Consider the following 27,566-nt stretch of genomic DNA (forward strand, 5'->3'; position numbering starts at 1 on the left):
GGCAAAAGAAGAAAGTGGTCGGACGAATATGTACAACATGGATTCTCATGTATCACGGAACGTGATGGGAGTGAGCGTCCTATCTGCATGATTTGCAACGCCAAGTTGAGCAACTCTAGTCTTGCACCGGCAAAACTAAAGGAACACTTCTTGAAGCTGCATGGAGACGGGGAATACAAGAACACAACACTTGCTGAATTCAGGGTGAAGAGAGCCAGATTCGATGAAAGGGCCACTCTGCCTGCTCTTGGATTTGTACCTGTTAACAAACCGATCCTGACAGCATCGTACGAAGTTGCTTACCTGATCGCAAAGCAGGGCAAGCCACACACCATTGGTGAAACACTTGTGAAACCAGCTGCATTAAAGATGGCGAATCTGATACTCGGAACAGTGGCCGAAGGTAAATTATCCCAAATTCCCCTTTCAAATGACACCGTCAGTGACAGAATAGAAGACATGAGTAAAGACATCTTGGCTCAAGTAGTCGCGGATCTGATTTCAAGCCCGGCAAAATTCAGCCTTCAACTCGACGAAACCACAGACGTTTCTGATCTAAGCCAGCTTGCTGTTTTTGTACGCTATGTGAAAGACGACATGATAAAAGAAGAGTTTTTTATTTTGTAAGCCTCTTACAACAACAACGAAGGCAGCCGATGTGAATAAGCTTGTGGATGACTTCTTCAGAGACAACAATCTTTCATGGGATATGGTTTCTGCAGTTTGTACGGACGGAGCTCCAGTCATGCTGGGAAGAAAGTCTGGTTTTGGTGCGCTAGTAAAGGCCGATGCACCACACATCATTGTGACGCATTGTATTCTGCACAGGCATGCGTTGGCAACAAAAACCTTACCTCCAAAAATGGCAGAAGTATTAAAAACTGGTGGAATGTGTGAACTATGTGCGAAAAAGTGCTCTGAGGCACCGCATCTTCAGTGAGCTGTGTAAAGAAATGGGCTCTGAATTTGAGGTACTTCTGCTCCATTCTAATATTCGGTGGTTATCCCGGGGACAGGTGCTGAATCGTGTTTTTGCCATGCGTGTGGAATTAGCCCTGTTTTTGCAAGAGCACCAACACTGCCATGCAGATTGCTTCAAAAATCCTGAGTTCATTCTCATTTTAGCGTACATGGCTGATATATTCGCAGCTCTCAATCATCTCAATCAGCAGATGCAGGGTGGTGGAGTCAATATCATGGAAGCGGAAGAACACCTGAAGGCTTTTAAAAAAAAGCTACCATTATGGAAACGACGAACAGAGAACAATAACTTCGCAAACTTCCCGCTTCTGGACGACTGTGCAAGTAAGATCGAAGATGTGTCTGGAATCGGAGATATTTCTGTATCCACGGAACTGAAGCAAACAATTGCCACGCACTTAGATGAGCTTGCAAAGTCTCTCGACGGATATTTCCCTACAAGAGAGTCATATCCAGCATGGGTGAGACAGCCGTTCACGTTTGCTGTTGAAGCAGCAGATGTCAATGATGAATTCCTCGACGAAATCATTGAAATTCAGCAGAGCCAGGTTCAACAGCAACTCTTCAGAACAACAACGCTCTCAACGTTTTGGTGTCGACAAATGAACAAGTATCCAGTTATTGCTAAGAAAGCCCTGGATTTTTTTATACCATTTGTTACAACATATCTTTGTGAGCAATCCTTTTCGAGGATGCTGGACATAAAAACGAAGAAAAGGAACAGACTTTGCTGTGAAAATGACATGAGAGTGGCACTTGCCAAGGTGAAGCCACGCATATCTGAACTGATCTCTCAAAGGCAACAGCAGAAGTCACATTGATTTCCAGGTATGTAATTTGTTGTGAGTTTATGCATTGTGTTGGTTTTATTCTTTGAACAAGTTAATGTTCATGCACAGCTCATTTTGTGTACCAGTAAAAAACATATCTTTGTCTTGAATTTGAAAAAAATTACATTTTATTTTTCACTAAAGAGGGGTTCGGTGAATGCGCATATGAAACTGGTGGGGTTCGGTACCTCCAACAAGGTTAAGAACCACTGCACTACACTATACGCTGCTATACACCACAGTAATATAGGCTACACTACTATACAATACGCTATACACTGCACTATACACTACTAAACACTGCACTATACACTACTATACATCACTATACACTATAGTAATATACACTGCTATACACGACACTATACACTGCTATACAGAGTAATATAGGCTACACTACTATACACTACACTATACACTGCACTATACACTACTATACATCACTATACACTATAGGAATATACCTTGCTATACACTACACTATACGCTGCTATACACAGTAATATAGGCTACACTACTATACACTACACTATACACTACACACAATAATGTACACTACACTACCATACACCAATATACACCACTACTATACAGCACTATACACTAGTAATATACACTACTATACACTACACTGCACTATACACTTCTATACATCACTATACACTAGTAATATACACTGCTATACACTACACTATACCCTGCTATACACCACAGTAATATAGGCTACACTACTATACACTACACACAATACTGTATACTACACTACTATACACAATAGCATCAGGAAAACTCCTTTCATCAATCGACTGGCAAGTCTTTTTGAGGCCCTTGGAGCCGACCGCCCACCTATTGCGTTGACCCTCAATGCCGCCAAACATTCACAAACTCCTAAAAACCGTTCACTCGATGCTTTCGGTAAAGTCACGTAGAAGAGAAATAATAAAATAATAAAACAATAAAATTCTCACGACGTTTCGATTGCTAAACAAACATGCAATCATCAGCAGGTGTGAAATCCACAGCGAGAAGATTTTGAAAAAAAAAGTGGCGTTTTTTTAATGATGATTGCAAATGTTGTGAGAATGATTTTTTTTAAATATTTTTATTATTTTATTGTTTCCCTTCTACGTGGTGGTGACTTTACCGAGAGAACCAAGAATATGAATCCCTGCAGTCACGGAAGCTTTAAATCTACATTTAAATCCTAAAAACCGCTTGTATTACAACTTTAAAAAAGGAAACTGGCCACTTTTCACTTATGATTCAGAATAATTATTCACCGACAACATCAACCATAGCCACACATCCGCAAATAACTCTGAAAAGAATTTCAGAAACATCATCGCGACTACCACCAAGCACACCGTCGCTGGGGGGTTGCTGCAAGCAACACCTTCCCTGCCTCCCTAAACAAGCCTCAACGCTAATAAACCAACGGAACACCATTAGGACAAACAATCCTACATCACCACAAATCTCCCGGCCTTCAATATTGAAATCACAATGCTAATCAATCAAGCCAAAACAGGGAACGCTGGCACGAGTTTGTCGAATCTTTTGAACACCGCCAAAACTCATCAAAACTTTGGAAGACCATCAAAGCCTTAGACGGACACTCCAAACCGCCAATTGCACAACCACTTTCAACAACATATCCGATCTTGAAACTACTGGTACCAGTCATCGGCAAGTCCACTCAGCTCCACGTCCTCCTGTACCATGTCACTCCATCTCTTCTCTGGCCCGGGCCGCGCCCGTTTAGCCCCCTCTATCCGGCAGAACAAAAGCTGTTTAGGCATGCCGGACCACAGACACACACACACAAACTTACCCACTCACCCACCCACCCACTCACCCACCCACCCACTCACCCACCAACCCACTCACCCACCCAACTACTCACCCACCCACCCACTCACCCACCCACTCACTCACCCACTCACCCACCCACTCACTCACCCACCCACTCACCCACCAACCCACTCACCCACCCAACTACTCATCCACCAACCCACTCACCCACTCACCCACTCACTCACCCACTCACCCACCCACTCACTCACCCACTCACTCACCTACTCACCCACCAACCCACTCACCCAACTACTCACCCACCCACTCACCCACCCACCCACTCACCCACCAACCCACTCACTCACCCACCCACTCACTCACTCACCCACCCACTCACTCACTCACCCACTCACCCACCCACTCACCCACCCACGCACTCACCCAACTACTCACCCACCCACCAACCCCCCCTCCCTCCGTGTCTCCTCACCAGGCGATCCAGCAGCTGCTGGAGCTGCCGCTGAACCTGGCCCTGGTGTCCCCGGCGCACACCCCCAACTGGGAGCTGGTGAGCGATGTGGTGAACGTGGTGAGCCGCGTCTACCGCTCACCCAAGCACTGCCGCTCGCGCTACGAGGCCGTTGTGGTGCCACGCGAGGAGGGCAAGGTGGGTGGCTGGGTGGGGGGGTGGGTGGGTAAGTGAGTGGGTGGCTGGGTGGGTGGGTAAGTGGGTTGGTGGGTGGGTGAATGGGTGAATGGGTGGCTGGGTGAGTGAGTGGGTGAGCTGACTATCACCATGGTGACGGTGGTGGTGAGCTGACTGTCACCGTGGTGATGGTGATGGTGAGCTGACTGTTACCATGGTGACGGTGGTGGTGAGCTGACTGTCACCATAGTGATGGTGAGCTGACGGTGATGGTGAGCTGACTGTCACCATGGTGACGGTGATGGTGAGCTGACTGTCATCATGGTGACGGTGATGGTGAGCTGACTGTCACCATGGTGACGGTGATGGTGAGCTGACTGTCACCATGGTGACGGTGGTGGCGAGTTGACTGTCACCATGCTGATGGTGAGCTGACGGTGAGCTGACTGTCACCATGGTGATGGTGAGCTGACGGTGATGGTGAGCTGACTGTCACCATGGTGGTGGTGAGCTCACCATCACCATGGTGACGGTGGTGGTGAGCTGCTGACCGTCTTCGTGCCTTCAATGTCTCCCCCAGCTCCTCTACGACTTCCACCCCAAGAAGAAGCAGAAGACCAAAGGCGTCTACAAGGTGAGTGGCTGGTGAGCGAGCCGCTGGTGAGTGGGTGAGCGGGTGGGTGAGTGGGCGAGCGGGTGGGTGAGCGGATGGGTGGGTGGGTGAGTGGGCAGGCGGGCAAGCGGGTGGGTGGGTGAGTGGGTGAGCGGGCGAGCGAGCCGCGGGTGAGCCGGTGAGTAGGCGAGTGAGCGGGTGAGCAGGTGAGCTAAGTGGGTCTCATGGTGATGGTGGTGGTGGTGATGATGATGGCGGCGATGATGATGGCTGTAGTGGGTCTCATGGTGGTGGTGATGATGATGGCGGCGATGATGATGGCTGTAGTGGGTCTCATGGTGGTGGTGATGATGATCATTTGACTGCTTCCCTCCCTCCCCCTCCCTCCCCTCCCTCCCCGCGTAGACGAAGAGCAGGCAGCCGCTGTGCACCAGCCAGATCTTCGCGCAGGACGAGCACACGGCTCAGACGGAGCTCTTCTCTGCCAAGTTTGAGCTGGCGCGGAGCAGCGCTGCCAAGCGCAGGATGTCACTCAAACCCGTGTGGGTGCCCGCACGCTCACCCACCCACTCACTCGCTCACCCACTCACTCACTCACCCACTCACTCACTCACCGACCCACTCACTCACCCACTCACTTACTCATCCACTCACTCACCCACCCACTCACTCACCCACTCACTCACCCACCCACCCACCCACTCACTCACTCACCCACTCACTTACTCACCCACTCACTCACCCACCCACCCACCCACTCACTCACCCACCCACTCACTCACCTGCCCACTCACTCACTCACCAACTCACCCGCCCACTCACCCACCCACTCACCTGCCCACTCACCCACCCACCCACTCACCCACTCACTCACCCACTCACCCACCCACCCACTCACTCACCCACTCACCCACCCACTCACTCACCCACCCACTCACTCACTCACTCGCCCACCCACCCACACACTCACCCACTCACCCACCCACTCACTCACTCATCCACTCACTCACCCGCCCACTCACCCACCCACTCACTCACCCATTCACTCGCCCACCCACCCACACACACACTCTTCCACCCACTCGCCCACCCACCCACACACACACTCTTCCACCCACTCACCCACCCACTCACTCACCCACTCACTCGCCTACCCACCCACCCACTCACTCACCCACTCACTCACTCACCCACCCACTCACCTACCCACTCACCCACCCACCCACCCATTCACCCACCCACCCACTCACTCACCCACTCACTCACCCACCCACTCACTCACCCACTCACCCACCCACTCACCCACCCACTCACTCACTCATCCACTCACCCGCCCACTCACCCACTCACCCGCCCACCCACCCACACACACACTCTTCCACCCACTCACCCACCCACTCACTCACCCACTCACTCACCTACCCACCCACTCACTCACCCACTCACCCACTCACTCGCCCACTCACCCACTCACTCACCCACAAACTCACCCACCCACCCGCTCATCCACTCACTCACCCGCCCCCTCTGACGTCGCGTGTGCGTGCGTGCGCGTGCGTGTGTCTACGTGTGCGTGCGTGCGCGTGCGTGTGTCTACGTGTGTGCGTGTGTGTGTCTGCGTGCGTGCGTGCGTGTGTCTGTGCATGTCTGTGTATCTGCGTGCGTGTGTCTGTGCATGTGTGTGTGTCTGCGTGCGTGTGCGTGTGTGTCTGCGTGCGTGCGTGTGTGTCTGTGCATGTGTGTGTGTCTGCGTGCGTGTGTGTGTGTGTCTGTGCATGTGTGTGTGTCTGCGTGCGTGTGTCTGTGCATGTGTGTGTGTCTGCGTGCGTGTGCGTGTGTGTGTCTGTGCATGTGTGTGTGTCTGCGTGCGTGCGTGTGTGCGTCTGCGTGCGTGCGTGTGTGTGTCTGTGCATGTGTGTGTGTCTGCGTGCGTGTGTGTGTGTCTGCGTGCGTGTGTGTGACTTTGTGTGTGTGTGACTGTGTGTGTGTGTGCTGCGCTCTTTTCAGGTTGGGGACAAATCTCTTCCAGAAGAATCCCAAGCACGTGTCGGTGCCGTCGGAGAGGTGAGCACCCCACACCGCTGATGGTGATGATGGTGATGGTGTTGATGGTGTTGATGATGGTGTTGATGATGGTGTTGATGGTGTTGATGATGGTGTTGATGGTGTTGATGATGGTGTTGATGGTGTTGATGATGGTGTTGATGGTGTTGATGATGGTGTTGATGGTGTTGATGATGGTGTTGATGGTGTTGTTTATGGTGTTGATGTTGTTGATGGTGTTGTTGATGGTGTTGTTGATGGTTTTGATGTTGTTGATCGTGTTGATGGTGTTGATGCTATTGATAGTGTTGTTTATGGTGTTGATGGTGTTGATGGTGTTGATGATGGTGTTGATGGTGTTGTTTATGGTGTTGATGTTGTTGATGGTGTTGTTGATGGTGTTGTTGATGGTTTTGATGTTATTGATCGTGTTGATGGTGTTGATGCTATTGATAGTGTTGTTTATGGTGTTGATGTTGTTGATGTTGTTGATGTTGTTGATGGTATTGATAGTGTTGTTGATGTTGTTGATGGTGTTTTTGATGTTGTTGTTGATGTTGTTGATGTTGTTGCAGCGGTATCAGCTACGAGACGCCGCTGTCACCTGTCCAGGTGGCAGCGCTCAGGGCGGAGAGAATCGCTAAGGAGAAGAAGCTGAGAGTGGGGGTGGGGGGGGAGAGTGGGGGGAGAGTGGGGGGAGGGTGGGGGGAGAGTGGGGGGAGAGTGGGGCGATGGTGGGTGACTAAGTGCATGGGTGAGTGGTGGGTGAATGGGTGAACATGCAAACACACATGACTCTGATAATAACAATATGATGCATTGTCTTCAATAACAATGTAACTATTACACTAGGATGCATTGTCTTTAATAACAATGTAACTGTAACAATATGATGCATTGTCTTTAATAACAATGTAACTATAACACTAGGATACATTGTCTTCAATAACAATGTAACTATTACAATAGGTTACATTGTCTTCAATAACAATGTAACTATTACAATATGATGAATTGTCTTCAATAACAATGTAACTATAACAATATGATCCATTGTCTTCAATAACATTGTAACTATAACACTAGGATACATTGTCTTAAATAACAATGTAACTATAACAATATGATGAATTGTCTTCAATAACAATGTAACTATAACAATAGGATGCATTGCCTTTAATAACAATGTACAGTGAGGGATAAAAGTATTTGATCCCCTGCTGATTTTGTACGTTTGCCCACTGACAAAAAAATGGTCAGTCTATAATTTTAATGGTAGGTTTATTTGAACAGTGAGAGACAGAATAACAACAACAAAATCCAGAAAAAAAAGCATTTCAAAAATGTAATAAATGTATTTGCATTTTTATGAGGGAAATAAGTATTTGACCCCTCTGCAAAACATGACTTAGTACTTGGTGGCAAAACCCTTGTTGGCAATCACAGAGGTCAGATGTTTCTTGTAGTTGGCCACCAGATTTGCACACATCTCAGGCGGGATTTTGTGCCACTCCTCTTTGCAGATCTTCTCCAAGTCATTAAGGTTTCGAGGCTGACGTTTGGCAACTCGAACCTTCAGCTCCCTCCACAGATTTTCTATGGGATTAAGGTCTGGAGACTGGCTAGGCCACTCCAGGACCTTAATGTGCTTCTTCTTGAGCCACTCCTTTGTTGCCTTGGCCGTGTGTTTTGGGTCATTGTCATGCTGGAATACCCATCCACGACCCATTTTCAATGCCCTGGCTGAGGGAAGGAGGTTCTCACCCAAGATTTGACGGTATATGGCCCCGTCCATCGTCCCTTTGATACAGTGAAGTTGTTCTGTCCCCTTAGCAGAAAAACACCCCCAAAGCATAATGTTTCCACCTCCATGTTTGACGGTGGGGATGGTGTTCTTGGGGTCATAGGCAGCATTCCTCCTCCTCCAAACACGGCGAGTTGAGTTGATGCCAAAGAGCTCCATTTTGGTCTCATCTTACCACAACACTTTCACCCAGTTGTCCTCTGAATCATTCAGATGTTCATTGGCAAACTTCAGATGGTCATGTATATGTGCTTTCTTGAGCAGGGGGACTTTGCGGGCGATGCAGGATTTCCTTCACGGCGTAGTGTGTTACCAATTGTTTTCTTGGTGACTGTGGTCCCAGCTGCCTTGAGATCATTGACAAGATCCTCCCGTGTAGTTCTGGGCTGATTCCTCACCGTTCTCATGATCATTGCAGCTCCACGAGGTGAGAACTTGCATGGAGCCCCAGGCCGAGGGAGATTGGCAGTTCTTTTGTGTTTCTTCCATTTGCGAATAATCGCACCAACTGTTGTCACCTTCTCACCAAGCTGCTTGGCAATGGTCTTGTAGCCCATTCCAGCCTTGTGTAGGTCTACAATCTTGTCCCTGACATCCTTGGAGAGCTCTTTGGTCTTGGCCATGGTGGAGAGTTTGGAATCTGATTGATTGATTGCTTCTGTGGACAGGTGTCTTTTATACAGGTAACAAGCTGAGATTAGGAGCACTCCCTTTAAGAGTGTGCTCCTAATCGCAGCTCGTTACCTGTATAAAAGACACCTGGGAGCCAAAAATGTTTCTAATTGAGAGGGGGTCAAATACTTATTTCCCTCATTAAAATGCAAATTAATTTATAACATTATTAACATGCGTTTTTCTGGATTTTTGTTGTTGTTTTTCTGTCTCTCACTGTTCAAATACACCTACCATTAAAATTGTAGACTGATAATTTCTTTATCAGTGAGCAAACGTACAAAATCAGCAAGGAATCAAATACTTTTTTCCCTCACTGTACCTGTCACCGGATAAGTAAGAGTGAAATAAAATTACTTGGCTAAAAATCATTGCTAATCCCATTTTATAAGAATGCATTTTTCCTTGTGGGATGCTTTGGTCTCTAATTATATTCTACCAGGTTCAACGCGTTTTTCCAAGATGCATTTTTGTTCATAGGTTGCATTGACCAATTCACACAGTTTTCCTGTGCAGCAGAAGTGTTATTTTTACATCACCATAATGATTTAGAAATATAATACTATGTTACTTGATGATGATGACGACGACAATGTTGATATGCAGTATTTACTTTTTTTAATGGAAAATAATACAAAAATAAAACTGAGACACCTTTATATATCATCATCGTCATCATCATCAGCCATGGTCAATGAATGGAGGCCTCCCCAACCCACCACCTTTGACGATGCTATGATGTAATAATCCAACTATGACCTGCACACGAGCTGATTTCATTGCTCCATCTCCCAACTGATGCGTTACATTCTTTGACTGCTATGCCTGTTAACAATGGTTACTTTACAAATAATTCTGGTCCCACCATATGGTGTTGTTCAGGAGATTAATTTGCTAATTGACATTGTTTTGATCTCTCAGTTGTTCAGCAACAGCACTTGCATGTAACAACAATAATATATCTTCATCAACATCACGATACACTAAATATGAGCTTGGGTAAACAATGATCTTTTAATGATTTATATGTGCTGATCTCTCATTGCTTAGCTTATTGAAAATGTGGAGGAAGATACCGTATTATAGACCAAAAAATATCCATAATATACAATCACAAAGCAAACATTGTGTGTCATTGCCGAGTACATGATATGAACTGGATAATGCAATAATTGATTCACATTCTAATACATACGTGTGCACATCTGTTAATATTTTTTTCACCTTAAATTTAGTATGCGTGGAGAACGTCTTTCACACCGTACGTAGCCAACCGTCCTATAATCGGAGCTGCGACATGATTCCCTGATTGCATGTGCATCCATGTGTTGCTTTGTGCTCGAATTGCTTTTTTTTTCATCGTCAACAGTTACAACAATAAACGCACATCAGTGCTTTAATCAAGCATTCTTATTTTCAGTGGTCGTGGGTGCTGTGTCAAATTATTTCCATGCATTTAGGGAGATTTTAACTTGGGGACAAATGATCAGAGTAGGTTACATGTCAAGACGTTATGTAAAGACCGTGAGAGGTCGCTTAGTATATCAACTAAATGTTGCAAATTCTTGGTTCTTTCGGTAAAGTCACGTAGAAGGGAAACAATCAAATAATAAAAATATAAAACAATAAAATTCTCGCTAGAAGGGAAACAATAAAATAATAAAAATATAAAACAATAAAATTCTCTATTATTTTATTGTCTTCCCTTCTACGTGGTGGTGACTTTACCGAAAGAACCAAGAATATGAATCCCTGCAGTCACGAAAGCTTTAAATCAACAATTTAAATGTTGCAAGTTTGACAAATGAAAGAAAGTAAATTGAGTTATGTAGAAAAAACAGCTTGCACAAGCTTCTGCCCACCCCCCAGCACACAAATCCTCCCAATCCCCCCCCCCACTTCTCCCTTTCCACCTCCCCACCAGTATATAGCAGCCTATAAATGAAATATGCAAATAAAACAATATGCAGCAAAATCTTGGTTGCATGCTCGTTTCAAATTATTTGAATGATAAACAAAGCTTCGAGGGTTATTTTGCATTTTAGTAAATACCATAACCAAGCAAATGTGAAATAGAATTGAGAGTCAAATGACTTATCATCAAAGTCATTCTCTATCCGCTTCTGGAAGAAGGCCTTCCAATGTCCATCTCTCAATTGTCTTGCGAGTGATCAGAAACAATGATCAGGAACGGAACTCACACTGACAAATCAAATGTAACAATCGCACACGTTGGGAATTTCACTGCGAGACAGAAAGCGGAACACAAAATGGATGGGCACAAGTGCGAGTAGAGCATATAAGTACAGTACAACAATGGATCCTTCAGCTGACCACCTTGCACCCCTGCAGCTGCCCATGCCAACCTGCTATGCGTGTGGTCAGCACTGCGCCAGCAACATCCAAGTTAAAACCTGATTATCTTCCAGGATTTGACTAGATCGGGTACATTCTGGGTTATTTGGGCATAGCTGCTGATGATGATGATGATTGAAAAGTTTTCATCCTGTGAACAAACGTAGCCCCCTATTATGGGAATGTGGAAATTTCACCTTGTTTGGTTGCTGGCATTGGTGATGAGAGTCACTCGATGCTTTTTACGTGAGCAAGAAAACACTTCGTATTTTTTTGACAAATTGTACGTGATTTAAATAATATGAACAAACTGCCTTGTATTCCTGGTTCTTTCGGTAAAGTCACCACCGCGTAGAAGAGACACAACAAAAACAGGTCCCTGCAGGGTGGGCTGGTAGGAACATTGGAATTTTGCGCAATTTGATGACATTGTTACTCCCAAATGTTGGGTGCAATAAGACATATCAAGTCTCTGCGCTGTCTATTGCTGATTTTACACCCAACAGCACGAGATTTCACTTCGTTAAAGTATTGAAAGGGGACGGACGGACGGACACATTAATCTATTGCAGGCTGGTACACTCAGTTTACAACTTCGTTCCTACCAGTATAATAAAAATATAAAACAATACAATCCTCATGACGTTTCGACTGCAACACAAGCAATCATCATCAGGTGTGAAAACCACAGCAAGAAATTTTGAAAAAAGTGGCGGTTATTTTTAACGTTAGCACCACGGAGAGCGATTTGGCAGTGATTCAGATGGACGAGTCCATCTATGTTCGGAAAAGAGGAGGGGAGGAGACGAAAATAATGGATGCGGTCTGAAAGTCACCGTAAACGTTAAAAACAAACGCAATTTTTTTCAAATTTTCTTGCTGTGGTTTTCACACCTGATGATGATTGCTTGTGTTGCAGTCGAAACTTCGTGAGAATTTTATTGTTTTATATTTTTATTATTTTATTGTTTCCCTTCTACGTGGTGACTTTACCAAAAGAACCAAGAATATTAATCCCTGCAGTCACGAAAGCTTTAAATCAAAATGTAAACTGCCTTGTATTTGGTTTAACACGTGGTAGGCTTTCGTGACCAATATCATCCCATAATACAGATTTTTTTGCGTTAGATCGTGTCAATATATAAATGTTGTGTCGTTAAACCCGCCACCACCCGACACAGCCAATAAGTAAGGTTTGTCACGTGAACAGAACGTGCCAATTCGTTACTGGTACAGCACATCGGAGCGTTGGAGCGCACAATCACAACATTTACAATCTGAGTACGACGTTTCGCTAGTAATTATGTAGTGTTGTAAGGACGAGCAGACTTCTTTAGGAGGCACACTCTGTTTATTGTATTATTTCCTTATACAACGCTTAACACACACAGAGGGATATTCGGTCCCTTCACCCGATACCCTAGGGAGGTACAGCCTCCGGACCTGGCGGGACTCACACGTCTACCGCTATCCTAGTCCTCCGGCTAGGACCTAGGGGAGGCTATCTGACCCACCGCTGGCCCGGTAGGTCCTGACCACTGGGTATGCCGAGCCTTAGCCCTTAGAAGGGCTGAAAGGCTGGTCCAGGGTCCTAGCTAGGCTTCAGCCCAGTCTTCTATCTTCGTGCAGGGAGAGAACTCCCCGAGGTCCGTTGGGTCACCCGTCTTATACCCCTTCGTGGCCAGGTAGAACCAATCATACATTCCCACGTGGAACCGTCTGATTGGTTCGCACCAAACCCTGGCCACGATCCGTTTCACCTCGACTGACCGTAACCGTTGTACCCAGGGGTAATGCTGCACTGCCCTGGTGGCAATGCAGGTTACGCAACAGCGTGTAGTTAACACCTCTACATCACCCCCTCCTTCGGAAGCTCCAGCCGTCCCGGCTGCAACAATGGGAAACTCCGAAATTACCAACGGTAGAATAATTGTGAGTGTGCCTCACGAACAACAAGAACAATAAAACCCCTATAAATACCCCCCTTAACAACATAACGTATGTACAAGGCACTAGACATGCCAAAAAAAATTATAACTACCGGCGAGATTTCGCGCGCGTGTGTTTCGCGGGACCATCGTAGGGGATGGCAGGCTTTGTCGGCGGCACAAGGGAAGGAGGAGGATGAGCCAGAGCATCCGGTGGGCCTTTAGGCATCTCCACGGGGACACCCGCTGCTCCACGGTCCATTGAGGCCGAACATGGCCTGCATGGAGCCGTCACTCCCGCGTCATCTGCAGGAGGACTGACACGCCTGCGCTGTGGGTTAGGCACCAACGGGGCAACATCCGGCTCGTCGGACGCGTCGCGCACTCGGCCCCCGTGTCGTGCGTGTTGTGGAGGGATGCGTGGCGTGACGAAGGGTTTTAACCGAGAGGGGTGAACGCACCAGCGACGCTGTCCCCAGCTAATTTTAACAAATTGGGGACGCAGGACTTCCACTACCTCAACCGGGCCTCGCCATGGTCTGAGGAGTTTGGCCGACGTGGACACCGGCACCTGGGGGCAGTGGAGCCATGCCCTGTCTCCCGGTGCCCACCGATGCGTGTACGTCCGGGGGTCACGCAGTCGCAAATTCGCCCGTTGGCGGGAAGCCGAATTTTCAATGGCGGCCTCCCGTGCCTCGGCCAACTTACGGAGGTTTAATCGCAAGTGGTCAACGAGCTTTGACTTTTGCGGTGGCTGTTCGATTTCCAGCCGAACGTCGGTGGGAGGAAAGGCATCCCTGCCGTACATTAGAAAGAACGGGGAAAATCCCGTCGCCGCGTGAGGTGCCATACGGTATGCGGCGAGCACCCCCGGAACCTGCAACTCCCAATCGAGGTGGGATTCATCGACCTGATGGCATAACATAGCGGTGAGAGTTCTATGAAGGCGCTCCACCATGCCGTCGGTCTGAGGATGGTAGGGTGAAGTGCGCACTTTCTTAGTGCCCAACAGGCGGCACACATCATTCAGCAAGGCTCCCGGAAAATTTCTTCCCTGATCGGTCAGCAACCGTTCTGGTGCGCCCTTGTCCAGGACGTAGCCCTGAACAAAGGCGTCCACAACGGCCGCCGCCGACTGGTTGGGGAGGGCCCAGGCCATAGGCCACCGTGTAAAATACTCTACCCCAACCAGAAGGTATTTATTACCCCGTGGCGTAGTAGGAAAAGGGCCCAAAATATCGAGAGCCACCAACTCATTTATACGAGAGACCGAAATGGGTTGCAGGGGTGGACATGCCAGTTTAGCCGGCGGTTTACGTTGCGCACAATGGGTGCATCCCAGCAAAATGTCAGTGACGTCGCGCAGCATGCCCGGGCAGAAAAATTGCAACCGCAACAACCCAATGGTCTTATGAACACCCAGGTGCAATAAACGCTCATGCGCCGCCCATACGGCCTTGCATCGCAAGGCGGATGGCACGACGATTTTATGTTGACACGAGTCAGCATCCCAATGCATCAACAAGCCGTGCTTCATGACAAATGAATTAAATTTGCCCTGTCTTGGAACCGCATTATTCGCGTGGCGACGCAACCTCAAAAACGACATGTCCTCGCCCTGGTGCCGACCCCATTCGGCCAAAGTTAGCTCCAGCAAATCGTCACTGGCCATTGGATCTGCATGATCGAACATCGGCGCTGAGGCGGCGGGAAGCGTGGCTGACACCGTTGTGAGAGGCGCAACCTGTGCAGGCAATGGCGGCTTACAACGGCCCGAGCCCAAAAAATACGCACATTTTTGAGCCGGCGGAAGGCGAGACAACGCATCGGCATTCGTGTGTTGTGCACCCCTACGGTAAGTGACATTGAAATCGTAGTCCTGAAGGACTTCGAGCCACCGAGAAAGCTGCCCGGACGGTTGGTCAACCCGCAGAGCGTACTGTAAAGCCGAATGATCAGATCGCACGGTAAAATGCTGACCATACAGGTACGGCCTGTATTGCTGAATAAAAAAAACAATGGCCAGCAGCTCACGTCTGGTCACACAGTATCTTTGTTCAGCAAGAGACAAGACTCTGCTACCATAGGCAACAACCCTTTCAATGCCATCAACTTTTTGGGACAGAACACCCCCAATCCCCGTATTGCTAGCGTCGGTGTCCAACACGAATGGCACGGAAAAATCGGGGTACGCAAGGGACGGTGCCGTCACGAGCGCGTTCCGCAAGGAGTCGAACGCAGCCTGTTCTGCGTCCCCCCAATGAAACGCCACCCCTTTTGACGTAAGGGCGTGGAGCGGCTTGGCAATCGTCGCGAAGCCAGCAACAAACCGGCGGTAGTACGACGCAAAACCAATAAAACTACGAACATCGCCCGCAGATGTAGGGGTCGGCCAATGTTGAACACATTTGGTTTTTTCAGGGTCGGTAGAGATGCCCGAGCGGTTAACTGTGCCCCAGATAGCGCACAGACTCACGCAGAAGGTGACACTTCTGCAGCTTGAATTTCAAGTTAGCGGCCCGCATTTTCAAGAAGACAGCACGCAACCGTTCGATGTGTTCGCCGAACGTGCGGCTAAAGACGATGACGTCGTCAAGATAAATGAGACATGAGTCCCACTGGAGCCCAGCGAGGACCAGCTCCATGAGCCTCTGGAACGTCGCTGGGGCCGAGTGGAGACCCATGGGCAATCTATTAAACTCGAAAAGGCCCTGTGGTGTCCGAAAAGCAGTCTTAGGTTTTGATGATTCGTCGAGGGGGAGTTGCCAAAACCCCGACAGAAGGTCCAAGGTGGAGAAATAGTGCGCCCCTGCCAGGGCATCCAATGACTCGTCTATACGAGGGAGAGGGTAGGCGTCCGCTACCGAGATTTTATTTAGGCGCCGAAAATCAACGCAAAAACGGAGACTGCCATTGTGCTTTTTGACCAGCACTATTGGAGCACCCCAGGGACTAGTGGAGGGAGAAATTATATCGGCCTTCAGCATGTCATCCACAGCCGATTTAACATGCTGTTTCTCCGCCGGGCTAAGCCGAAACGGGTTTTGTCGAATCGGGGCAGCGTCACCAGTATCAATGTGGTGACGCAGCAGCTTGGTGCAGCCAATATCAAATTTAGATTTACTGAAGACATCGGAAAATTCTCGCAGAAGAGCGCGCAATTTAATTCGCTGCGAATGAGACAGATCACCCGTGTCTGTGCAGAGCGCGTCCAACCATCTCTCATCCGATTCGGAAGGAGGTGGGACCTGCGGCGTGTCATGCACGTGTCCCACGACTCCGGTCCCCAACGGCACCGGGGTCGCGTGAGCGAACACAGTTCCTTGCGAAATGACGGTTGTGGACAATCCGACATTCAAAACCTGCAAGAACAGCTCCCTGTCGGCTGCTACGAGGGTCTGTGCAGCCACCAAATCTAACCCCTTAGCAGCTGCGTTTGAAGGCCCCAGCAAAATGCCATGTGCCAAGGCCTCCGGGGCTAGCGGCTTTTTAAGTTGCAAGGGCACGAGCATTTGTGTCCCTGGCGGAATGCGGACTGTGCTCGCGACAAACGCCTGCACCGAGGCACTAGCCATGCGCGGATGTGAGGGTGTGGGCAAGAACGCCATCCGTCGACCCGACGGGAGTTCGATGCAGCCTTGATCTACAAAGATCTTAATAGGCATTTTTGCGAGAAAATCAGTGCCTAACAAACACGGCACGGCGAGGGAAGAAGAGACCAAAATAGGCCCTGCCAATTTAATGTCTCCAATCGAAATTTGCGCCCGAATTTGCCCAATAATGCCAAGTGAACTGCCATTAGCGGCGAAACACGGGATAGAAACCCATTCCAAGGGGCGGCATCGTACGGGCAGTATATTGTAAATCAAATCCGAAATGATCGTAGCCAACGCACCAGTATCGACCAACACGCGAAATTCCACACCCTCGATTGATCCTACAACCACGGACGAACCTGCCGTCGCCGCGACTACCCTATGGGCCAACTCAGACCACTGCCCAGGTCCGAGTGGCCGCGAACAAACGCCAGAATACCCCCCATCACACGCCGAACCGCGAGCCCTTCTTATGGTGCGTTGCAGTGTGTATGGTGTGAATGAGGGCCGAGCGTGAGAGGCGTCGCAACTTGCCTGGTTTTGCCGCGATGCCGTGGACGTCCTGTAGTCCTGGCCCCGGGATGCGGAGGGGCGTCGTCGAGGCGCACGGCAGTCAGAGGAGATGTGGCCTCGTTGGCCACAGTTGAAGCACGTCACGTCGCCGCGTGGAGCAGGCCGTCCCCGCTGCTGGTCGTTGCGGCGACCAGCGTGGTCTGACGATCGCCGGCCCGTTGACCTGGTCGCCATGAAGGCCCGGTCGGGGGAGAACTCGGCGTCCCTGCTGGCAGGCTCCGACGTCGAAGCCGAGGCGCGATGGTCGATTCCGTGTGGAGCAGCAGATGTGCGTGGATGCACCGAGCGGCTCGTAGCGAGCACATACTGTCGTCGTCCACTGCTTGGATGACGATGCGCAGCTCGCGCGCCAGCTCCAGCATCTTCTGGAGAACGATGGGGTCGATGGCCTCGTCATCCATGCGAGGGTAACCCGCTCTTGCCATCGCCAGTAGAGCGGTCCGGAATGCCAACGGAGACTCTTTAGGGCGGCGTCGCCTGTCGTAAAATCGGCTGCGGACGTTGGATGGAGGCCCGTAGACGTCGGACATCCGTCGGAGGGCCGATTGAAGAGTCGCCCTTTCGTGCCTGTGCGTCCGACCAGCCCACCATCTCTTGGTGGCTCAGGAAGCGATGCTGGAACGCCGCCCAGTCACCCCCTTCAGATGAGAATTCCCGGAAGATGGGCAGGCGTTGTTGGAGGGCGGACGTCGTCTCCCCCTCAGCTTGCACCATCTCGAGCCGGAGATCGGTGATTTCCCGGCCGATAGAGTCTACTGTACCATGTCGGTACAGTGATGACGCGGCGTCCGCTGAGGAACTTGAATTCGCAGCGTCGCGTGCCGATGACGTTGTGGGTTGTGATTGGCCCCTCGCGTTCCCAGGATGCCCCTGGCTTCCGCTTCCGGCGGGATCACGTGGTTCTCCGGCGGGAAAATCAAAATGTCCGCCCCGGCCGATGGCGGGAATGTCTGCCGGCGGTTGACTCGGCCTTCTCGCGACCTCCAAGTTGATCTCTTCGAGAATGGAGGCCGCGGCATGTACGAGTTGAGCGAGACGGCCGTGTGCTGCCCTGAGTCCGTCCCCCATGGCAGGGGGAGCGACCGGCTGGCTGCTCAACCGGTGGCTGGGCGGCTGTCAACGTGGCAGCGTTTTCAGCGGAGCTGGCGGTGCTTGCAGGTGAGGCAGCGTTATCTTCGTTCTGGCTCCGCGTGTGGGCTGAACTTCTGGTTTCCATTTCCAACCACTTCTGACACCAGTTGCAGTGTTGTAAGGACGAGCAAACTTTTTTAGGAGGCACACTCTGTTTATTGTATTATTTCCTTATACAACGCTTAACACACACAGAGGGATATTCGGTCCCCTCACCCGATACCCTAGGGAGGTACAGCCTCCGGACCTGGCGGGACTCACACGTCTACCGCTAACCTCCTTGATACCTAAGGAGGTACAACCTCCGGACTTGGCAGGACTCACACGTCTACCGCTATCCTAGTCCTCCGGCTAGGACCTAGGGGAGGCTATCTGACCCACCGCTGGCCCGGTGGGTCCTGACCACTGGGTATGCCGAGCCTTAGCCCTTAGAAGGGCTGAAAGGCTGGTCCAGGGTCCTAGCTAGGCTTCAGCCCAGTCTTCTATCTTCGTGCAGGGAGATAACTCCCCGAGGTCCGTTGGGTCACCCGTCTTATACCCCTTCGTGGCCGGGTAGAACCAATCATACATTCCCACGTGGAACCGTCTGATTGGTTCGCACCAAACCCTGGCCACGATCCGTTTCACCTCAACTGACCCCAACCGTTTTACCCAGGGGTAATGCTGCACTGCCCTGGTGGCAATGCAGGTTACGCAACAGCGCGTAGTTAACACCTCTACAGAAGCACTACGACAGAATTGCTACAATAATGCTCAAATTAACAGTGCACTGAATGCCAAATCACGATCGCAAAGCAATACTGCTGAAAGCGATCAGATTGTTAAAACAATAAATATTCTATATATCTCAGGAGTAACTGACAAATTAGCCCGTGTTTTGCAAAAGCAAAACATTACAGTATGATTTGGTACAGTACACAAAATTAAAAAACTAGTATCTTGCACTAAAGACGCATTACCTAAATTATCAACCGGTGTAACATCAGCATAAGACTAAAAGAACATCAAAGAAATATTAAATTATCTCATACACAACTGTCGGCAGTGGCAGAACATGCTTTTCAACAAGGACACTGAATTGATTTTGATAACGTTGAAGTGTTGTGTAAAACTAATTATTACTGGCAAAGACTAATTAGAGAATCCATTGAAATTGAGAGGAATAGAAATAACTTTAATCGCTCTGACAGCTACAGGCTTAGTGCGGTAATATGTATTATTAAATAATACATATTACAATTCCTTATGGGGGAAACACATACTAATAAACGGATTACTAACGTAGCATATAATCACAATAACACACATTACAACTAATTACTAATCTACAACTCATTACTAATTATAACCATTGACTGATTACCAATCGATTATATAATTACAATACCCCCCATCCGCCTCTAATCACTGCACCTGATATGAGTTAAATGATGACGTCAGCCTGCTGCTCTATTTAAGACTGGGAGCAAGCGAGGGCTTTACCATTCTGGTGAATTGCCCGATGATGCTGGATGTAATTGTTGTGTCACAACAGCGAAGCCGCTCCGTCGAAATAGGGGCCGTCGCTGTGCTGCTGCGACCGAGAAGCCACCCGGCTCCCATCACAGCACTTCAACCGCCACCCCCCCCCCCCCCACCTTAACACACACACACTCAAGTAGGGCCTCATGGGGAGGGAGGGGGGCACCTGCCCTGAATTTTTACCCGAGAGGCCCCCTCGTGGGGGTGGGGGTGCTCCACGGTTTCTCAGGGTCAGGGAATTGGCAGGCACCCCCCCCCCCCCCCCCCCAGGCCAAATGGCACTGCGGCGCCGTGGCTTAACTTAGAATTAAATGACCACGGAGAACTCGCTGAGAACCGCATTGAGGAGATGCCCAGGACACACGCGGACCAGCAGACAGGTGGGGAGCGGGGCAGCGTGGGTTAAGGGTCTCTACCCATGGTGCACCGCGGGCTAGCGTCTCTACCCATGATGCACCGCGGATTAACGGCCCTACCCATGATGCACCGCGGATTAACGGCCTGACCCGTGATGCACCGCGGATGGGCGCTGCGAGGGCTTTGAAAGGAGCATAAAAGGGGATGCTTTGGGGAAGCAAGGGGCCATTTTTTTACTTGACTGGAGATCAACAGGAGGGAGGGATCGGGGAGCCGTCACCTGACTGTTACTCGCACGTCCGTGAGATGGGGCAGAGAACAGCCAGATTCTGTTTACAGCATCATCTATCCGCGACCTCCATCGCTGCGAGGTCGGACCGTAAGTACGAGGGAGAGAGGTAAGACAAAGGGACGAAATTCGGAGAGAAAATAGAGGGCAGACAGGTCCATTAAGTATCAGGCAGTAGCGAGATAGGTTAGACCTGTCCTGCTGGTCCGTACTGACACGCACAGTCTAGTTCGATACTCGCGGGGAATAAAACCACTAATAGGATAAAGCTGTGTCGTGGTCACTGTGAGTGCGAGGAGGGAGACGGAGTGTTTGGTGTTCGCATACCGGTACGAGTGTGTACAGAGTGTTTTGTGTTCGCGCATACGCGGCTGTTTGCAGCGAATAAGGGAGTAGAACGTGCTTAGTGCCGGTACCTGTACGGTCGTTTACAGTATTGTTCAGCGCGCGCGTACCTACACGAATATCTTCGGTGGTGCCCAGCGCTCGTGTACCTGCGCAATAGCCTACAGTAGCGCTTTGCGCTTGCGCGCCTGTGTGACGGGGTGGTGGTCGCGCACTCGCGCTATTGTCTAATAGCGAATTAAGCGCCTGGCGTGTGTGAATACGCAGCTGTGTAAACAGCCCGTTAAATCGGAGCAAAGTAATTGCGGCGTGGTTGTTTTTGCTTAAGCGCGTGGAGCGTAGGTGGGAGGGAATCCCACGGGGGCGCGCCGTGCCTGTTTATTCCCGTGCAGGACGGGGTTTTGCTTTGCGAGCGCGCTCACCGCGACACGCCGGCGTTGAACAGGGTAGCGCATCGCGAGCGCAAAGCGTACGAGCCGTTTATTAAGCTACGCAAACGCGGTCGACATCCCAGGCAGAGGTACAGGGGGGCGAGGCATTAGGGGTCGGTAGTCTGGACCTGACAGAGCAGCCGGGGAGGTAGCGGTATGAATGGAACGGGGGAGTCGGTGGGCAACGGCCCCGACAATTCAGTGATGGCGGGGGACGGTAGCCCCCACAGTGACTATGTTACACACACACACAGGATGTGACTATGTTACACACACACACACAGGATGTGACTATGTTACACACACACACAGGATGTGACTATGTTACACACACACATACAGGATGTGATTATGTTACACACACACACACATACAGGATGTGACTATGTTACACACACATACACAGCTTCAGAACGTGACTATGTTACACACACACACACACTGGATGTGACTATGTTACACACACACACACGATGTGATTATGTTACACACATACACACAGGATGTGACTATGTTACACACACACACACACAGGATGTGATTATGTTACACACACACACACAGGACATGACTATGTTACACACACACACCTTCAGGACGTGACTATGTTACACACACACATACAGGATGTGACTATGTTACACACACATATAGGATGTGACTATGTTACACACACATACACAGCTTCAGGACGTGACTATGTTACACACACACATACAGGATGTGACTATGTTACACACACATACAGGATGTGATTATGTTACACACACACACGATGTGATTATGTTACACACACACACAGGATGTGACTATGTTACACACACACACAGCTTCAGGACGTGACTATGTTACACACACAGCTTCAGGATGTGACTATGTTACACACACACACAGCTTCAGGACGTGACTATGTTACACACACATACAAGATGTGACTATGTTACACACACACAGTATGTGACTATGTTACACACACACACAGGATGTGATTATGTTACACACACATCACACACACGATGTGACTATGTTACACACACACACAGCTTCAGGACGTGACTATGTGACACACACAGCTTCAGGATGTGACTATGTTACACACACATACAGGATGTGACTATGTTACACAAACATCACACACACGATGTGACTATGTTACACACACACAGGATGTGACTATGTTACACACACACAGGATGTGATTATGTTACACACACATCACACACACGATGTGACTATGTTACACACACATACACACAGGATGTGATTATGTTACACACACACACGATGTGACTATGTTACACACACACATACAGGATGTGACTATGTTACACACACAGGATGTGACTATGTTACACACACACACAGGATGTGATTATGTTACACACACACACATACAGGATGTGACTATGTTACACACACACACACAGGATGTGATTATGTTACACACACACACATACAGGATGTGATTATGTTACACACACACACAGGATGTGATTATGTTACACACACACACAGGATGTGACTATGTTACACACACACACGATGTGACTATGTTACACACACACACAGGATGTGATTATGTTACACACACACACATACAGGTTGTGACTATGTTACACACACACACACAGGATGTGACTATGTTACACACACACACATACACACAGGATGTCACTATGTTACACACACATACAGGATGTGACTATGTTACACACACATACAGGATGTGACTATGTTACACACACACACACAGGATGTGACTATGTTACACACACATACAGGATGTGATTATGTTACACACACACACAGGATGTGACTATGTTACACACACATACAGGATGTGATTATGTTACACACACACAGGATGTGACTATGTTACACACACATACAGGATGTGATTATGTTACACACACACACACGATGTGACTATGTTACACACACACACACAGGATGTGATTATGTTACACACACACACATACAGGATGTGACTATGTTACACACACACACACACAGGACGTGACTATGTTACACACACACACAGCTTCAGAACGTGACTATGTTACACACACACACAGCTTCAGGACGTGACTATGTTACACACACACACACATACAGGACGTGACTATGTTACACACACACACAGCTTCAGGACGTGACTATGTTACACACACACACACAGCTACAGGACGTGACTATGTTACACACACACACAGCTTCAGGACGTGACTATGTTACACACACACACACAGCTTCAGGACGTGACTATGTTACACACACACAGCTACAGGACGTGACTATGTTACACACACACACACAGCTTCAGGACGTGACTATGTTACACACACACACACAGCTACAGGACGTGACTATGTTACACACACACACACAGCTTCAGGACGTCACTATGTTACACACACACAGCTTCAGGACGTGACTATGTTACACACACACACAGCTACAGGACGTGACTATGTTACACACACACACAGCTTCAGGACGTGACTATGTTACACACACACACAGCTACAGGACGTGACTATGTTACACACACACACAGCTTCAGGACGTCACTATGTTACACACACACACAGCTTCAGGACGTGACTATCTTACACACACACAGCTTCAGGACGTGACTATGTGACACACACACACAGCTTCAGGATGTGACTATGTTACACACACACACACAGCTTCAGGACGTGACTATGTTACACACACACAGCTTCAGGACGTGACTATGTTACACACACACACACAGCTGTAGGATGTGACTATGTTAAACACACACACACACAGCTTCAGGATGTGACTATGTTACACACACACAGCTACAGGACGTGACTATGTTACACACACACACAGCTACAGGATGTGACTTTGTTACACACACACACAGCTTCAGGACGTGATTATGTTACACTCACACACAGCTACAGGACGTGACTATGTTACACACACACACAGCTTCAGGACGTGACTATGTGACACACACACACAGCTTCAGGACGTGACTATGTTATACACACGCAGCTTCAGGACGTGACTATGTTACACACACACACAGCTATAGGACGTGACTATGTTACACACACACAGCTACAGGACGTGACTATGTTACACACACACACAGCTTCAGGACGTGACTATGTTACACACACAGGATGTGACTATGTTACACACACACAGCTTCAGGACGTGACTATGTTACACACACACACAGCTTCAGGACGTGATTATGTTACACACACACACATACAGGATGTGACTATGTTACACACACATACAGGATGTGATTATGTTACACACACATACAGGATGTGACTATGTTACACACACACACACGACGTGACTATGTTACACACACACATAACGTGACTATGTTACACACACACATACACGATGTGACTATGTTACACACACACATACAGGATGTGACTATGTTACACACACACACACACAGGATGTGACTATGTTACACACACACATACAGGATGTGATTATGTTACACACACACACACAGGATGTGACTATGTTACACACACACACGATGTGATTATGTTACACACACACACACAGGATGTGACTATGTTACACACACACATACAGGACATGACTATGTTACACACACACAGCTTCAGGACGTGACTATGTTACACACACACATACAGGATGTGACTATGTTACACACACATACAGGATGTGACTATGTTACACACACATACACAGCTTCAGGACGTGATTATGTTACACACACACATACAGGATGTGACTATGTTACACACACATACAGGATGTGATTATGTTACACACACACGATGTGATTATGTTACACACACACATACAGGATGTGACTATGTTACACACACACATACAGGACGTGATTATGTTACACACACACATACAGGATGTGACTATGTTACACACACATACAGGATGTGATTATGTTACACACACACACAGGATGTGACTATGTTACACACACATACAGGATGTGACTATGTTACACACACACAGTATGTGACTATGTCACACACACACACAGGATGTGATTATGTTACACACACATCACACACACGATGTGACTATGTTACACACACACACAGCTTCAGGACGTGACTATGTGACACACATACACAGCTTCAGGACGTGACTATGTTACACACACACACGATGTGACTATGTTACACACACACAGCTTCAGGATGTGACTATGTTACACACACATACAGGATGTGACTATGTTACACACACAGGATGTGACTATGTTACACACACACAGGATGTGATTATGTTACACACACACATACAGGATGTGACTATGTTACACATACACAAACAGGATGTGACTATGTTACACACACACACAAACAGGATGTGACTATGTTACACACACAGCTACAGGGATGTGATTATGTTACACACACACATACAGGATGTGATTATGTTACACACACACACACAGGATGTGACTGTTACACACACACACAGCTACGGGATGTGATTATGTTACACACACACATACAGGATGTGATTATGTTACACACACACAGGATGTGATTATGTTACACACACACACACAGGATGTGACTATGTTACACACACACACACGATGTGACTATGTTACACACACACATACACACAGGATGTCACTATGTTACACACACACATACAGGCTGTGACTATGTTACACACACACACACACAGGATGTGACTATGTTACACACACATACAGGATGTGACTATGTTACACACACACATACAGGATGTGATTATGTTACACACACACAGGATGTGACTATGTTACACACACATACAGGATGTGACTATGTTACACACACACATACAGGATGTGATTATGTTACACACACACACAGCTCAAGTCCCAACTCGACCTGAGACCACACCCGAACAAACATGCAGGCGCTTTATACAGTGAGGGAAAAAAGTATTTGATCCCCTGTTGATTTTGTACGTTTGCCCACTGACAAAGAAATGATCAGTCTATAATTTTAATGGTAGGTTTATTTGAACAGTGAGATACAGAATAACAGCAACAAAAAATCCAGAAAAACGCATGTCAAGAATGTTATAAATTGATTGCATTATCTCTCCCTGTGTAACATTCTTGACATGCGTTTTACTGGATTTTGTTGTTGTTGTTCTGTCTCTCACTGTTCAAATAAACCTACCATTAAAATTATAGACTGATCATTTCTTTGTCAGTGGGCAAACGTACAAAATCAACAGGGGGTCAAATACTTTTTTCCCTAACTGTATCTCTCCCCGTGTATCTCTCCCCCCTGTATCTCTCCCCGTGTATCTCTCCTCGTGTATCTCTCCCCGTGTATCTCTCCCCCTGTATCTCTCCCCCTGTATCTCTCCCCGTGTATCTCTCCCCCGTGTATCTCTCCCCCTGTATCTCTCCCCCTGTATCTCTCCCCCGTGTATCTCTCCCCCGTGTAACTCTCCCCCTGTATCTCTCCCCGTGTATCTCTCCCCGTGTATCTCTCCCCCTGTATCTCTCCCCGTGTATCTCTACCCCTGTATCTCTCCCCCTGTATCTCTCCTCGTGTATCTCTCCCCGTTTATCTCTCCCCCTGTATCTCTCCCCCGTGTATCTCTCCCCCTGTATCTCTCCCCGTGTATCTCTCCCC

General features: G+C 48.4%; 1 protein-coding gene across 1 annotated transcript; it reads left to right on the forward strand.

Moving 5' to 3' along the window:
* The first annotated feature begins 2,675 nt into the window (after positions 1-2,675).
* On the forward strand, positions 2,676-11,677 carry LOC142915710 (E1A-binding protein p400-like). The gene is made up of 7 exons (XM_076061405.1): positions 2,676-2,726; positions 4,099-4,272; positions 4,832-4,885; positions 5,270-5,406; positions 6,872-6,928; positions 7,483-7,567; positions 11,639-11,677. Exons 1-7 carry the CDS (start codon positions 2,676-2,678, stop codon positions 11,675-11,677), a joined length of 597 nt encoding a protein of 198 aa, XP_075917520.1.
* The last annotated feature ends 15,889 nt before the right edge of the window (positions 11,678-27,566 follow it).

Source organism: Petromyzon marinus, unplaced genomic scaffold (genome assembly GCF_048934315.1).
Source record: "Petromyzon marinus isolate PM22_M1 ecotype Great Lakes invasive population unplaced genomic scaffold, UKy_Petmar_22M1.pri1.0 PM_G_Scaffold_34, whole genome shotgun sequence".
In the NCBI taxonomy this organism is placed as follows: domain Eukaryota; kingdom Metazoa; phylum Chordata; class Hyperoartia; order Petromyzontiformes; family Petromyzontidae; genus Petromyzon; species Petromyzon marinus.